At 51.6% G+C, this 16,288-nt stretch overlaps 1 protein-coding gene across 1 annotated transcript in view; it reads left to right on the top strand.

The window, feature by feature from the left end:
* Positions 1–16,288, top strand: part of DIS3L2 (DIS3 like 3'-5' exoribonuclease 2) — a 364,836-nt gene that overhangs the window by 244,755 nt on the left and 103,793 nt on the right. Inside the window, exon 13 of the mRNA XM_015414784.1 lies at positions 10,642–10,749. Within this exon, the coding sequence (XP_015270270.1) occupies positions 10,642–10,749 (108 nt within the window). The remainder of the gene's footprint in view (positions 1–10,641; positions 10,750–16,288) is intronic.

The raw sequence follows: 16,288 nt of genomic DNA, 5'->3' as shown, positions 1-16,288 counted from the left end.
CCCCCAAGCACCAAGATGACAGAGCATCACTTGCCCCAGCCTGAGAGTCCCTATCTATACCTTGTGGCTAATTGCCACTGATGGACTTCTGCTCCACATGCTTATCATAAGAACATAGGAGAAGCCCCAGACCGAGAGTTCCTATAAGAACATAAGAGAAGCCAATGTTGGATCAGGCCAATGGCCCATCCAGTCCAACACTCTGTCACACAGTGGCCAAAAATACCAGGTGCCATCAGGAGGTCCAGCAGTGGGGCCAGGACACCAGGAGCCCTCCCACTGTTGCCCCCCCCCAGGCACCAAGAATGCAGAGCATCCCTTGCCCCTGACATAAGAACATAAGAGAAGCCAATGTTGGATCAGGCCAATGGCCCATCCAGTCCAACACTCTGTCACACAGTGGCCAAAAATACCAGGTGCCATCAGGAGGTCCAGCAGTGGGGCCAGGACACCAGAAGTCCTCCCACTGTTGCCTCCCCCCCCAGGCACCAAGAATGCAGAGCATCCCTTGCCCCAGCCTGAGAGTCCCTATGTATACCTTGTGGCTAATAGCCACTGATGGACCTCTGCTGGGGCCATTTCAAATTCTGGAAGTTCAGTAGCTCAAGGCAGAATCACGAGAAGAGGATTGGAGTTGAGTGTTGTGTCAAGGCTACCCATGCAGTAAATGGGTTTGGGCCCGAGTTCATGTCTCTTCTCAGTCATGACTCACTGGGTGGCTTTGGGACAGCCGCTGTATCTCAGGGTAGCCTACTTTATCCTGTGGTTGTGACAATAACTTTAAAGATGAGATTCTCTTTTTGAGGGGGGGGGTGCTCCTCTCTGTTGAGATGGAAACAGGAAGATATCAGTGAGCCAGTTTGGTGTAGTGGTTAGGAGCATGGACTCTAATCTGGGAGAACCCACTCCTCCACATGCAGCTGCTGGTGTGACCTTGAGTCACTCACAAGTTCTCTTAGAGCTGTTCTCTCAGGAGCAGTTCTCAAAAGAGCTCTCTCAGCCCCGCCTACCTCACAGGGTGTCTGTTGTGGGGAGGGGGAGGGAAAGGGGTTTGTAAGCCGCTCTGAGACTCCCTTGGGTAGTGAAGGGCGGGGTATAAATCCAATCTCTTCTTCTCTTCTTAGAGGAGGGCAGGGAGCCATTCTGTTGGCAGCAGAGGAGAGGACTCTCAAGAATGAGTTTAAATCATGAGCAAAAAGATCCCAGCTGGATATCAGGGGTTGGGGGGAATTACAGTAGGAGTTTTGCAAGAGTGGAATCAGCTGCCTGGGGAGGTGGTGAGCTCCCCCTCCCTGGCAGTCTTGAAGCACCGGCTGGACAAACACTTGTCAGAGATGCTCTAGGCTGGTTTTGCATTGAGCGGGGGGTTGGACTGGATGACCTCTATGGCCTCCTTCCAACTCTATGATTTTAAGAATGGCCAGGTAAACGTTGACGAAAATTCCATTTTATCCCTCTCTGTTGCACGTGGATATAGCCTATGTCACAGCACAAATTCCTTGGACTTCAGCGCATCCTTCAGAATTCTCAGCACCTCTGTTAACACCAACTTCCACCTGTTCATGAACATGGAAGTGGAAATATAGCGGATGGTGTAAACAAAAGTTGTGCTATCAAAATTTGTCAACTTAATATCAGGAGGGCCAGCATGAGGTAGTAGTTGTCAGAGTATCTGACTGGGATCTGGAGATCTAGGTTCCAGTCTCCGCTTTGCTACGGAGGCTTCCTGGGGTGACTTTGGGCCCATCACACACTCTCAGGATTGTTGTGAAGATGAAATAGAGGAGAGGAGGAGGATGTAAGCGGCTTTTGGTCGCCACTGGGGAGAAAGGTGGGCTGTGAATGAAGGAAATAAATGCCTAAATATTTACTTCCCGATTATATACCAATAGAGAGAGAGAAATCTGGATGTGGTTCGTAACATGTAGGATGTAAGCTGAGCTGTAGCAAAGTCACGGAATGTCCACAACCATTTCAACATCTGAAGGGGAAGTATAAGTAAAACAGTGTTGACAGAGAATGCAGATTCTCTGGGGGAAGTGGCAGGTTAATTTTGCTGGGAGAAAAGGTTCACACAGAGCACAGACAAGAAAAGGCTATAAGTTAATGACATGCGGTGTGAGAGAGAGGGGGGAGGAGAGAGAGAGAGAGAGAGAGAGAGAGAGAGAGAAGGTCAGCTAGTTTAGGGGATAGAAAGACTTTAAAAAGATGCTCGGAATAGTTGTTGAGGTACATTAATTTCACATATGCATCTGAACTAACCAGCCAGACCTGCTGCAGGTCTCTACTTCTGCGTTTCATTTGAAAGAGAAAGATAGAAAGAGACTGGATATATACCCTGTGAGGTAGGTGGGGCTGTGAGGCAGGCGGGGCTGAGAGAGCTCTGACAGAAACTGCTCTTTTTCAAGGACAGCTCTGACAGAACTATGTCTTTCCCATGGTCATCCAGCAGCTGCAAGTGGAGGAGGAGTGGGGAATCGAATCATCCTCCTCGCTCTTCTCTGCACCCGCTCCATTCTGTCCACAGTCCTCCAAGCTGAGGCCACAGAGTGCAAGAGTTTTCAGCATACAGAACCTGAGTTGACGCCAGTCTTTTTTTAAAAAAAACAAAACGGAACCGCTAATGTCAATTCCCACATGACTAATAAAAACTTTTATTGGAAACATAGCTTATTTGTTTGTCAAGTGTTTTACACCTTGCTTGCCCTTATAAAATGCCAGAGGAGGGCTGCATCGTCCAGAGATCTGTAGCCTTTTACGAAAGCGCTGCTGCTGCTGCTGCTTTTAATTTCTGTTGATTTTGCTATGCACACAGTCGAGGATATCTTTATGAGCAGGACGTGTTTACATCCGCTGATAATGAGGGCAGTCAGCACTCCCAACAGACAGCCAATGAAGTCGTACCTGCAACAGAATGCAACAATGAGGGGCTTTGCTTTTTGGGCAGGAGGCAACATCAGGAAGCAATATCAGGAGACAGCCTTGACCCCTGTTGTTGGCCCTCCAGAGGAACTGGTTGGCCCCTGTGTGGGGCAAGATGCTGGTCTAAATGGACCTCTGGTCTGATCCAGCAGGGCTCTTCTGATGTTCTTGTGAAGGCCTCTATGTCCGCCATAGTCACTGATTGTCCACTGTGTGAGACAGGATGCTGGACTAGATGGACTGATCCAGCAGGGCTCTTCTGATGTTCTTAGGAAGGCCTCTATGCCTTCCATAGTAACTGGTTGGCCACTCTGTGAGACAGGATGCTGGACTAGATGGACCTCTGGTCTGATCCAGCAGGGCTCTTCTTATATTCTTAGGAAGGCCTCAGCCTCTCTGCCCTGTTGTTGACTCTCCAGAGGAACTGGTTGGCCATTGTGTGAGACAGGAGGCTGGACTAGATGGTCCCTCACTGGTCTGATCCAGCAGGGCTCCTCTGACGTTCTTATGAAGGCCTCAGCCTCCATGCCCTGTTGTTGGCCATCCAGAGGAAATGCTTGGCCACTGTGTGAGATAGGATGCTGGACTGGATGGACCCTCACTGGTCTAATCCCGCAGGGCTCTTCTCGTGTTCTTTTGAAGGCCTCTATGTCCTGTTGTTATCCCTTCATAGCAACTGGTTGGCCATCGTGTATGACATGATGCTGGCCTCAGTAGGCCACTGGTCTGATCCAGCAGGGCTCTTCTGATGTTATTATGAAGGCCTCTCTGCCTGTGTTGTTGGCCCTCCAGAGGAACTGGTTGGCCACTGTGTGGGACAGGATGCCAGACTAGAGGGACCCCTGGTCTGATCCAGCAGGGCTCTTCTCATGTTCTTATGACAAATAGGAGAGAAATTTGAAGTGGCAGCCGGGAACATGAATCTTAAAGTGGGGAGTATGTTCCTGTGTTTCGGAGGACTGCTGTGAAAATCCCCTCTTCATACACTTCTGCTATCTTGGTGTGAGGGGAGGGGAGAGTTCTGTTGCCAGACAGAAGTGGTTCTTTATTGGCCACGGTTTCTGAAATCTCGGCCCAACTGGTATTCTTCTCCCTCTCCCATAATACTAGCGCACGGGGTCGTCCACTGAAGCTGAAGGGTGGGAGATCCAGCAAAGAGAACTACTTCTTCACATAGCACATAGTTAAACAGTGGAACTCGCTGCCACTGGATATGGTGATGGCTGCCAACGTGGAAGGCTTTAAAAGGCGAGTGGACAGATTCATGGAGGATGGAGCTATCGATGGCTACTAGTCATGATGGATATCTACTTCCTTCAGTACCAGAGGCAGTTTTCCTCTTTGTAAGCTGCTGAGGTGAATGGGTGAGAGGATGCACTCACATGAACACATGGAAGCTACGTAATACTGAATCAGACCCGTAGTCCATCAAGGCCAGTATTGTCTACTCAGACTGGCAGCAGCTCTCCGGGGTCCCAGGCAGAGGTCTTTCTCGTCACCTACAGCCTGATCCTTTTAAATGGAGACGCCGCGGACTGAACCTGGGACCTTCTGCATGCCAGGCAGAGGCTCTTCCACTGAGCCAAAGCCCCTCTTCACAGCTCTCCAGGGTCTCAGGCTGAGGTCTTTCACACCACCTCCTGCCTGGTCCTTTTAACTGGAGATGCCGGGGCTTGAACCTGGGACCTCCTGCATGCCAGGCAGAGGCTCTTCCACTGAGCCACGGCCCCTCTTTACAGCTCTCCAGGGTCTCAGGCTGAGGTCTTTCCCATCACCTCCTGCCTGGTCCTTTTAACCGGAGATGCCGGGGATTGAACCTGGGACCTCCTGCATGCCAGGCAGAGGCTCTTCCACTGAGCCACAGCCCCTCTTCACAGCTCTCCAGGGTCTCAGGCTGAGGTCTTTCACACCACCTCCTGCCTGATCCTTTTAACTGGAGATGCCGGGGCTTGAACCTGGGACCTCCTGCATGCCAGGCAGAGGCTCTTCCACTGAGCCACAGCCCCTCTTCACAGCTCTCCAGGGTCTCAGGCTGAGGTCTTTCACACCACCTCCTGCCTGGTCCTTTTAACTGGAGATGCTGGGGATTGAACCTGGGACCTCCTGCATGCCAGGCAGAGGCTCTTCCACTGAGCCACAGCCCCTCTTGACAGCTCTCCAGGGTCTCAGGCTGAGGTCTTTCCCATCACCTCCTGCCTGATCCTTTTAACTGGAGATGCCGGGGCTTGAACCTGGGACCTCCTGCATGCCAGGCAGAGGCTCTTCCACTGAGCCACAACCCCACTTTACAGCTTTCTGGGGTCTCAGGTGGAGGTCTTTCCCATCACCTCCTGCCTGGTCCTTTTAACTGGAGATGCCGGGGACTGAACCTCCTGGCAGAGGCTGAGCGGCCAGGCAGAGGCTCTTCCACTGAGCCACGGCCCCTCCCTAGTCATCCAGCTTGGAGGCTTCCTGGAGGCCTCTGGTCATTCCCTGCGTGAACAGAATGCAGGACTCGATGGGCCTTTGGTTTGGTTCAGCATGGCTCTGCTTATGCTCTTAGGCGCGTGTTGAGAAAGCCTGCCAGTTTACCCTCCCTCATCACTAAAGTTTCCTTGCTTAAAAGCTCATGCAAGTGTTCTCCTGCGTTTACGAACTCTGCATTTACGTAGGGATCCCTGACAGCTTCCCAGCCAAACTGTGGACGCGCCCTCTGCGTCCCGCTGCTCGCCCGGTGCGGCCTGCCCGTTGTCTTTCAACATGGCGATATCAGCACCAGCGGGTCTTTCCTCACGCCCCTCGAAGGGCACTCTCCCAGGTCGGCGGGGCTTTCCAGCAGGCATGGCCAGCCTCACGTAGTAGTAGACGTGTGAATTATGGGCCGTCTCCCATTGTCAACAGGCCTCCCTGGCCGCTGGAACAACACAGCCGGAGCCCTTATCGTGTCCCATTGGCCTTCTGACCTTCCAGTCCACCCGACCCGGCTGATTCATATGGAAAGCGCATTTCTTCCACGCTGGGCCCGGCTCTCAGCAGCCAGTCCCCCCTCCATCCCGAGCACCGCTAGGCAATTAGAGTGGATTTACGAGCAGGGTTCCCGTGCCAAGAAAACGCTGGGTGTGAAGATTAAAAAAAAGTTTGCACTCCAAATGTTACAGGGGCTCCAGGTTTTGGGTTTTTTACTGATTTTAGGACCGGTTTGCTTGTTGCAAGCTGGGGACACTGGCGGCACTATCCACGTAACCCAGAGACATTAAGTTACCTCCACACCTGAGAGGGTACAAATGGAGAGTCTCTGTTTACTCACCACCAGGGGTCATTTCTTGCAGGAGCGCACAAGAGCGGAGCACCGGCAGTAAAGAGCCCAGGGGGCGGGCACAGGCAACAAGCCCCACCCCCTGCTCCCAGAAGTCCCAGACCACAAGGAGCAAGAAGCCTTCCTTTCTTTCTTTCTTTCTTTCTTTCTTTCTTTCTTTCTTTCTTTCTTTCTTTCTTTCTTTCTTTCTTTCTTTCTTTCTTTCTCTCTCTCTCTCTCTCTCTCTCTCTCCCTTCCTTCCTTTTTTCCTTCCTTCCTTTACATTTATAACCCACCCTCCCCGCGAACGGGCTCAGGCCTGAGCAGGGAAGAGGAGGAGGAGGAGAAGAAGAGATTGGATTTTATTTATTTATTTATTTATTCATTCATTCATTCATTTATTTATCCGTTTAATATCTACCGCGCCCTCTCCGCAAAGCAGGCTCGGGGCTGCTCACATCCATCAATACACAATTTAACACACACATACAATTAAAATCTACATAAAGTCATCTAAAACAGTTCCAGTTATAAATTCAGACTTATAAAGTGCTGGTAATTATCAATTGGAGCTGCGGTGGCTCAAGTGGTTAAGACGCTGAACTGCAGGCTGTGGAAGGTCGGTAGTTCAGCAGTTCGAGACCCGAGCTGCGACGGAGTGAGCTCCCGTCTCTAGTTCCAGCTCCTGCCAACCTAGCAGTTCGAAAGCAAGAAATTGCAAGTAGATAAATAGGTACCGCTTCGGTGGGAAGGGAACAGCGTTCCGTGCACCTTGGTGTTTAGTCATGCCGGCCACATGACCACGGAAACGTCTTCGGACAGCGCTGGCTCTTCGGCTTTGAAACGGAGATGACCACCGCAACCCTAGAGTCGGACTCGACTGGCTTTCGAGCAAGGGAAACCTTTACCTTTACTTTTTAATGATCAATTAATTATTTACGATGGCGTACTTTGAAAAATGGGCCCGGAGATCTAACAGTCCTTCTGTTCGTGATCTTTCTGAAACAAGGGCGGCATCGGCTAGATGTCAAACCCAAGGGCCAGGGCTCTATAGTGGCCAGGGCTCTGTAGTGGCGGCGGCTCCTTAGCTGAAAGCCCGGCGGAAGAGCTCCGTCTTGCAGGCCCCACGGAACTGTAAAAGATCCCGCAGGGCCCTGATCTCCTCCTGAAGGCGTCTCAGAGTGGCTCACAATCTTCTTTCCCTTCTCCTCCCCACAACAGACACCCTTTGAGGTCGGTGGGGGCTGAGAGAGCTCTTTTGAGGACTGCTCCTGAGAGAACTTGTGACTCACCCAAGGTCACCCAGATGGCTGCACATGGAGGAGTGGGGAATCGAACCCTGTTCTCCCAGAGCAGAGTCCGTGCTCTTAACCACTACACTAAACTGGCCCTCAGGTGCTAACAGGGTCCACGGTGCCCCCTGGGCACCATGTTGGGGAGCCGTGACCTAGTGGGTCGCATTATACGTGGACAAAGAAGGGCCTGGGTTCAAATCCTCGCTTGCCCGCAGGGTCTGCATGGTGGCCTTGGACTAGCCACTCTCTCCTGGGATGTTTGTGAGGTTCCGATATCACTCTGAGCTCTCCTGAGGGCGGGCAGAGTACCGGTATAGTCCACAGGTGAGTCGGAGAAGCATGGATAATGATTAGACAGCCGCCTTTGCACTCGCACTTAATCGGAGTGCAACCCAAAGGCAGCCCATTTAGCCTCCCAGCGTCTGTTTGCTCACCGCCTACCTTTTCCGCCCCCGTCGCCGCTTGTTCGGAGGTGACAGCTGTCAGCATTCCGCCCTGCAGGGTCTTTTATCGCCTCGGGAAAAGGTCGAATCAATTTGGGAAACAGTATAAAGAGGTCGTAAACGTTCATTTACCTGCCCGGCGTCGCTTATCGATAGTCAGCCGAGCCATGCTGGCAAAAGAGCGTTAGATGCGGCAGAGCCGGGTTCGAATCCTGGCTCGCCCTTGACGGTGGCCTTGGTTGGCCGGTGGAGCGGCCTTGTTCTGCCTCACAGGGCTGAAAGGGAACAAGGCCACACGCTGGGGTTGCCAGCTCTGGGTTGGGAAATACCTGGAGATTTTGGGGGCGGAGCCTGCGGAGGGTGGGGTTTGGGGAGGGGAGGGACCTCAGCGGGGAAAAATTCCATAGGGCCCACCCTCCAAAGCAGCCATCTTCTCATGGGGGACTGATCTCTGGAGGACGGTTGTAATAGCGGGAGATCTCCAGGCCCCACCTGGAGGCTGGCAACCCTACCACATGCGCTGGCCGCAGAACCTTCGAGGAAGGGAGTAATCCTGTTACGACAGATGGTTTTGCTTCGCCGAGCCGGAAAGAATGCTCTCCAAGGCCTCCACTGGTCACTGAGAGCCACTTCGGTGTAGTGGTGAAGTGTGCGGACTCTGATCTGGGAGAACCGAGTTTGATTCCCTTCGCCTCCACTTGCAGCTGCTGGATGACCTTGGGCAAGCCACAGTTCTGTCAGAGCTGTTCTTGAAGGAGCAGTTCTCGAAAGAGCTCTCTCAGCCCCACCTGCCTCACAGGGTGTCTGTTGTGGGGAGGAGAAGGAAAAGGAGTTTGTAAGCCTTTGGGTAGTGAGGGGCTGGGTATAAATCCAATCTCCTCCTCCTCCTCCTTTTCCTCTGTTGAGCAGATAACCACTGCTGATTGAACTGTCTGGCCTGGGGGGTGGGGTGGGGGTTTGGGGGAGTTTGACCATTCTGTGTTGCACAACCTTTTTTTCCCTCCTGACTTCTTAGATGAGATCTAATCTAGCACACACTGGCTCCCTCCTGCAATGCCTAGTGAGACGCCACTGGATGTACACAGATCCCAACCATCCCCATGTTTGGTCTGCAGAATCACATTGGCTCTGAATTCCGCAAATTGGAATTCACTGCGAGAGGATATAGGGATGGCCACAGGCCATTGTCTCTGAAAGGGGTTTGGACAGATTCGTGGAGGAGAAGTCAGTCGGTGGCTATTAGACCTGGTGACTTAGAGGAGCCTCCACAGTCAGAGGCAAGAAACATCTGAATCATAGTGGTAGGAGAAAACTTCTGCCTTGGCCTCTACGCCCTGTTGTTGGATCTCCAGAGGAACCGGTTGGCCACTGAGTGAGACAGGATGAGTGAGACTAGATGGACCACTGGTCTGATCCAGCAGGGGCTTTTCTGATGTTCTTATGAAGGCCTCGGCCTCCCTGCCCTGTTGTTGGCCCTCCAGAGGTACTGGCTGGCCACTGTGTGAAGCAGGATGCTGGACTAGATGGACCCTCACTGGTCTGATCCAGCAGGGCTCTTCTGACGTTCTTGAGAAGGCCTCGGCCTCTGTGCCCTGTTGTTGGATCTCCAGAGGAACCGGTTGGCCACTGTGAGACAGGATGCTGGACTAGAGGGACCAATGGTCTGATCCAGCAGGGCTCTTCTCATGTTCTTATGAAGGCCTCAGCCTCTCTGCCCTGTTGTTGGCTGTCCAGAGGAACTGGTTGGCCACTATGTGAGACAGGATGCTGGACCAGATGGACTATTGTTCTGATCCAGCAGGGTTCTTCTTGTAACTCACTTTTTGGCAGGTCGTTTTGGCAGCCAATGCTTCGCATTTGTGGCTCTTTCTCACATGCCCAGGGTATTGCTGATCTCCACTTTGGGGTCAGGAAGGAATTTTTCTCTAGGCCAGATCGGTCCAGGAATCCTGGAGGTTTTTTGCCATCTTTTAGGCATAGAGCAGGGGTCACTGTGTGCATGTGTGGGGGAGTAGCTGTGAATTTCCTGCATTTTGCAGGGGGTGGACTAGATGACCTTTGGGGTCCCTTGCAGTGTGTTTCTGTGAACCATGGTCTCCCAATCATGGGCAGATTTCTTCTTTCAGTGGGAGGGGGTGTTTCTAAGCTACCAACCGCCACGGCTTCCTCTGGAAAGAAGGCCCATGAGTTGAGTGTCGTGCATAACGCATCTTTCTCCTGGCTCGTCCTGGCTGGTCCCACAAGCTTCATGATCATTTGTGGACAAGGGAGCCAGTTTGGTGTCATGGTTAAGTGTGTGGACTCTAATCTGGGAGAACCGGGTTTGATTCCCCACTCCTCCACTTCCACCTGGCTGGATGACCTTGGGCAAGCCGTAGTTCTGATAAGAGCTGTCCTTGAGAAAGAGCTGTTTCTGTCTGGGCTCTCTCAGCCCCACCTAACTCACAGGGTGTCTGTTGTGGGGAAGAGAAGGGAAAGGAGGTTCTAAGCCGCTCTGAGACTCCTTTGGGTAGTGAAGGGCAGGGTATAAATCCAATCTCTTCTTTCTCTTCTTCTTCTTCTTCTTCTTCTTCTTCTTCTTCTTCTTCTTCTTCTTCTTCCTCTTCCTCTTCCTCTTCCTCTTCTTCCTCTTCTTCTTTTGTGGTGAGCCTTTTCTGGGGAAAGTAGGCAGATTTTTTTTAACCAGTGATCCTTTTTCTCCCCCCAGGTGGTCCCCATGTTACCCAGACTGCTCTGTGAAGAGCTGTGCAGCCTCAACCCCATGGCCGACAGGCTCAGTTTCTCCGTCATCTGGAAGCTGACTCCGGAAGGCAAGGTACGGCCACCGGGCCACATTTATCCCTCCGGCTGACCTGCTAGTGGATTGGATGACTGAGGTTCCCCAAGTGTGTTGGCTGCATGATGGCAAAGGTTTTATTGATTGATTTTATTGACAAAATGTATCCCTGGCCTTTCTGTTCTCATCGGGGCTGCCGAGGCAGCTAACTGATTAAAAACATACATAATAAAAACCACCCACCCACCCACCCCCAAAAAAAGGAAAAATGAAACACTGCTTTACACAGAGAGTGATTCAAATGTGGAATTCACTGCCAGACGTTGTGATGGCCACAGGAGTAAACAGCTTGAAAAGGGGCTTACATAGATTCATGGAGGGTAAGTGTATCAATGGCTACTAGCCATGGGGACTGAGGGGAACTTCCCCATTCAGAGGCACTAATCCTCTGAATCCCAAAGCCAGGAGGCAACATTAGGGTAAGGCCTCGGCCTCTGTGCCCTGTTGTTGGCCGTCCAGAGGAACTGGCTGGCCACTGTGTGAGACAGGATGCTGGACTAGGTAGAACACTGGTCTGATCCAGGAGGGCTCTTCTGATGTCCTTATGAAGGCCTCGGCCTCTCTGCCCTGTTGGCCCTCCAGAGGAACTGGCTGGCCCCTGTGTGAGACAGGATGCTGGACTACATGGACCACTGGTCTGATCCAGCAGGGCTCTTCTGATGTCCTTATGAAGGCCTCGACCTCTATGCCCTGTTGTTGGCCCTCCAGAGGAACTGGCTGGCCTCTGTGTGAGACAGGATGCCGGACTGGATGGACCACTGGTCTGATCCAGCAGGGCTCTTCTGATGGTCTTATGAAGGCCTCGGCCTCTCTGCCCTGTTGTTGGACCTCCAGAGGAACTGGCTGGCCCCTGTGTGAGGCACGATGCTGGACTAGACGAACCACTGGTCTGACCCAGCAGGGCGTCCGATCCCCCACGCATTCAGATGAACACACGTGTATGAAACAGTAGTGTTTATTAAAGCAATGAAGAAGCTGGAACAGCAGGAGTGTTTTGAATGACCCAATAATGCAGGGCACAAGATATTAAACAGATTCATACAAAGACGTAACCAATCATTATGGTTCCCGCTTTCACGGGTCTGTTAAACCTCGCGCCGAAAAGCCTGGGAGCCCAACGGCCTGAAACAGATAAACAATTATTTCATTCCCATGCGCTAGCTCATTATAGATAAAAGCAGAAGACACCACTCTGCACCTGTAAACCTTGGAAGATAACATGTTACCAAGCATACTACTAGCATTTACAGAAAGGAATGTCAGCAGCAGGCATGAGCAGGGGAGAGACAGGCTGGCACTTGAGAGAACGCACAAATGTTACACAGAACTCTTTGGCAGCTAGCTGACACAGGGCTCTTCTGATGTTCTCATGAAGGCCTCGGCCTCTCTGCCCTGTTGTTGGACCTCCAGAGGAACTCATTGGCCACTATGTGAGGCAGGATGCTGGACTAGATGGACCCTCACTGGTCTGATCCAGCAGGGCTCTTTTGATGTTCTTATGAAGGCCTCGGCCTCTCTGCCCTGTTGTTGGCCCCCCAGAGGAACTGGTTGGCCCCTGTGTGAGACAGGATGCTGGGCTGGATGGACCACTGGCCTGATCCAGCAAGGCTCTTCTGATGTTCTTATGAAGGCCTCGGCCTCTCTGCCCTGTTGTTGGCCCTCCCAAGGAACTGGTTGGCTGCTGTGTGAGGCAGGTAGGTGGACCACTGGTCTGATCCAGCAGAGCTTCTCTGACGTTCTAATGAAGGCCTCGGCCTCTCTGCCCTGCTGTTGGCCCTCCAGAGGAACCGGTTTGTCCCCTGTATGAGGCAGGATGCTGGACTGGATGGACCACTAGTCTGATTCAGCAGGGCTCTTCTGATGTTCTTAACCATTAAAACAGATAACAACACACCATTAAAACAATTAAAAGCAAAGGAAATACACAGACACAGACAAAAACAGCCATTAAAACATTGGGCAGGAGAGAGAGATCACTGGGAGAATGATGGCAACCAAAGGGGGACAGCTCAGGCTGTCTGGGGAGAGAGGTTTGTAATCTTGGTGCCGTGGCCAAGAAGGCCCTCTCCCGGGATGCCACCCACCTGATCTCAGAAGCGGGGGCTCCCAAAGTGGGGCTCCCGTTGGTGACTGCAGTGGTCGGGTGGGTTCCTAAGGCTTTGCACCTGGGGATTTGAACTTGGGCCTCTCTTGAATTATGGTGCTGGAGAAGGCTCCTGAGAGTCCCTTGGACTGCAAGAAGATCAAATCAGTCCATCCTCAAGGAAATCAACCCTGACTGTTCCCTGGAAGGCCAGAGACTGAAGCTGGAGCTCCAATACTTTGGCCACCCAATGAGAAGGGAGCCCTCACTGGAGGAGAAGGCCCTGATGCTGGGAGAGACAGAAGTGCAAAGAAGACGGGGACGGCAAAGGATGAGATGGTCAGACAGTGTTATCGAGGCAACGAACATGAAATTAAGCGAACTCCGGAGGACGGCGGAAGACAGGAGGGCCTGGCGTGAGGTGGTCTGTGGGGTCGCGAAGAGTCAGATTCGAATGTGCGACCGAACAACAACTCTCACACTTAGATGTCACAGCTCAGTTTCTCAACCACAGTGGGCGGCTTCCTACTTCAGTGGGTATTGCAGAGCCCCAAGCTACCAGTAGGAAAGCGCGCTCGTTGCACATGGAAATTTCAGAGCCAGATTGATGGAGTTCTATTCACAGCCTTCACGCAGCTCAGTTGGTCTCCATATCGTGACCGTACCACCATTTGTACCCTATCTGAATCCTGATTTCTCTGTATCTTCCGTGCGGTTAACACATGGAATTCACACACATGGACTGCTTTGAGAGGGAATTGAATAAACATACAGGGCAGAAGTCCCTCAGTGTCTTCAGTCTGGGGCAAGTGATCCTCTGTCTTCTTGGTGCTTGGGGGGGGGGTCAACAGGGGGAGGGCTCCTAGTGTTCTGGCCCCACTGCTGGACCTCCTGATGGCCCCTGGTATTTTTGGCCACTGCGTGACAGAGTGTTGGACTGGACGGGCCATTGGCCTAATCCAACATTGGCTTCTCCTATGTTCTTATGATAAGCATATGGAGCAGAAGTCCATCAGTGGCTATTAGCCACAAGGTATAGATAGGGGCAAGGGATGCTCTGTAGTCTTGTTGCTGGGGGAGGCAACAGTGGGAGGGCTTCTAGTGTTTTGGCCCCACTGCTGGACCTCCTGATGGCACCTGGTATTTTTGGCCACTGCATGACAGAGTGTTGGACTGGACGGGCCATTGACCTGATCCAACATTGGCTTCTCTGATGTTCTTATAGGAACTCTCAGTCTGGGGCAAGTGATCCTCTGTCTTCTTGGTGCTTGGGGGGGGTCAACAGTGGGAGGGCTCCTAGTGTTCTGGCCCCACTGCTGGACCTCCTGAGGGCACCTGGGTTTTGGCCACTGTGTGACACAGAGTGTTGGACTGGATGGGCCATTGGCCTGATCCAACAGTGGCTTCTCATATGTTCTTATGTCTGGGGCAGGGATGCTTGTATTCTTGGTGCTTGAGGGGGGGTCAACAGTGGGAGGGTTTCTCGTGTCCTGGCCCTACGGCTGGACCTCCTGATGGCACCTGGTCTTTTTGGCCAGTGTGTGACAGAGTGTTGGACTAGATGGGCCTCTGGCCTGATCCAACATTGGCTTCTCTTATGTTCTTATGTTCTCTGTTGGGTCAGAAGCCCCTAGAAAGCGTTTGGAAGTAATCCCCTCTTTGATTCGTGCCCAGGGTGGCACTCTTGGTGCCCTCGGTGCTGGAAGACGGCGTTTAGCAGGAAACCCTCGCCTGGGCCTGGGTTGGGATTTGTGTGGATTTCTGGAATTAATCCACCTTTGGATCGGCAGGGTCCAGGCTTCTTATAGCTCTGAACTGCGGGGTGTTGAATCCTAACGGCGCGAGCTAAGATTAACGAGACCCTTGACTTGCTGCAGATGTTAAGGACAGGCCGGGATCAGGAGATAGGGTAGAAGATGGAGGGGCTGGCTTCAGAGCCATTCAGCGGGTTGCACAAAGAGAGCACGCCACTCTTCACGGAGGGTTTGTGAGGCCGCAGGATCGTCTCCAGCCGCACGGCACTTCACTTTGCCTCCGTGGAGGTTTGCCGGAGGGGAAGCCAAGGAACTGCTTTGCTTTGCAAAGTAAAATATATGAACTGTTTATTCCTCATTAGCTGGTTAATTATTTGAGTCCCGTTTGGAGCGCAGGGGCTGATGACCCAGCATTTAGAGAGAGAGAGAGAGAGAGAGAGAGAGAGAGAGAGAGAAATGCAATGTCTCTCAGTAAGGAAGTGAGAGAGAGAAGTTAAATGTCTCTCAAGAAGGGATCGACATTCCACCTCTTTCTAATAATAATAATAATAATAATAATAATAATAATAATAATAATAATAAACTTTATTGTCATTGTACATAGTACAACAAAATTAAAAATGCAATCATTTCGGTGATCTACATCATACTCATATACACTCACACAACCATTCACAACCATCCCATAACTCCCTTAAGGTTCACATTGCAACTTAAACCACCAATGTCACCCAAATTCCAATTTCATACAGCATTTAAAGCAATAATAGCTCTCGAATAAAAACTGTTTTTTAATCTGTTTGTCCTTGTTTAATTGTCCTATATCTTCTGCCCGAAGGCAGCAGTTCAAACAGGGAGTGTTCAGGGTGTGACAAATCCTGCAAAATGTTCTTTGCTTTTTTCAAACATCGAGAGCTATACAATTCCTCCAGGAACGGGAGAGGACAGCCAATAATCTTCTGGGCTGTGATGATAACTCTCTGGAGTGCTTTCCTCTCCACAGCCGTACAACTGGCAAACCAGGCACAGACGCAGTATGTTAAAATGCTCTCTATTGAGCAACGATAGAAGGACCAGTATTTTCTCACTCAAGTTATTTTTCTTGTACTTCAGCATCTTCTGTTGCTTCTCTTCTTTCTTAACGTGTGCCTGTCTAGTACATTTTTATCTGGTCCTTCCTCCAGGGAGCTGAGGACAGTGTACGTGGTTGTCCCTCCCCCATTTCATCTTCACAACAACTCTGTATGGTAGGTGACATGGACAGTGACCAGCCCCAAAGTCACCAACTGAGCTTCATACCTTTTGGGGATTTGAATACAAGAAGTGCTGGCGGCTACAAGCATGGACGGCTTCAAAAGGGAATTAGATAAGCACAAGTGGAGACCCGCAAGAAACCTGCAGGATGGTTATCCTATTCCTCACACCTTTGCTTCCTCCTGTCTCCCTCTACCTCTCTCACACTCTTTTTCCCTTCTGCCCCCCCTTCCTTCCTTCCTTCCTTCCTTCCTTCCTTCCTTCCTTCCTTCCTTCCTTCCTTCCTTCCTTCCTTCCTTCTGGTTATCCTATTCCTCACACCTTTGCTTCCTCCTGTCTCCCTCTACCTCTCTCACACTCTTTTTCCCTTCTGCCCCCCCTTCCTTCCTTCCTTCCTTCCTTCCTTCCTTCCTTCCTTCCTTCCTTC

This window comes from Gekko japonicus, unplaced genomic scaffold, assembly GCF_001447785.1.
Source record: "Gekko japonicus isolate JY-2015 unplaced genomic scaffold, Gekko_japonicus_V1.1 scaffold1662, whole genome shotgun sequence".
In the NCBI taxonomy this organism is placed as follows: domain Eukaryota; kingdom Metazoa; phylum Chordata; class Lepidosauria; order Squamata; family Gekkonidae; genus Gekko; species Gekko japonicus.
The sequence above is the reverse complement of the archived record's forward strand: the minus strand, read 5'-3'. Positions and strand labels throughout refer to the sequence as shown.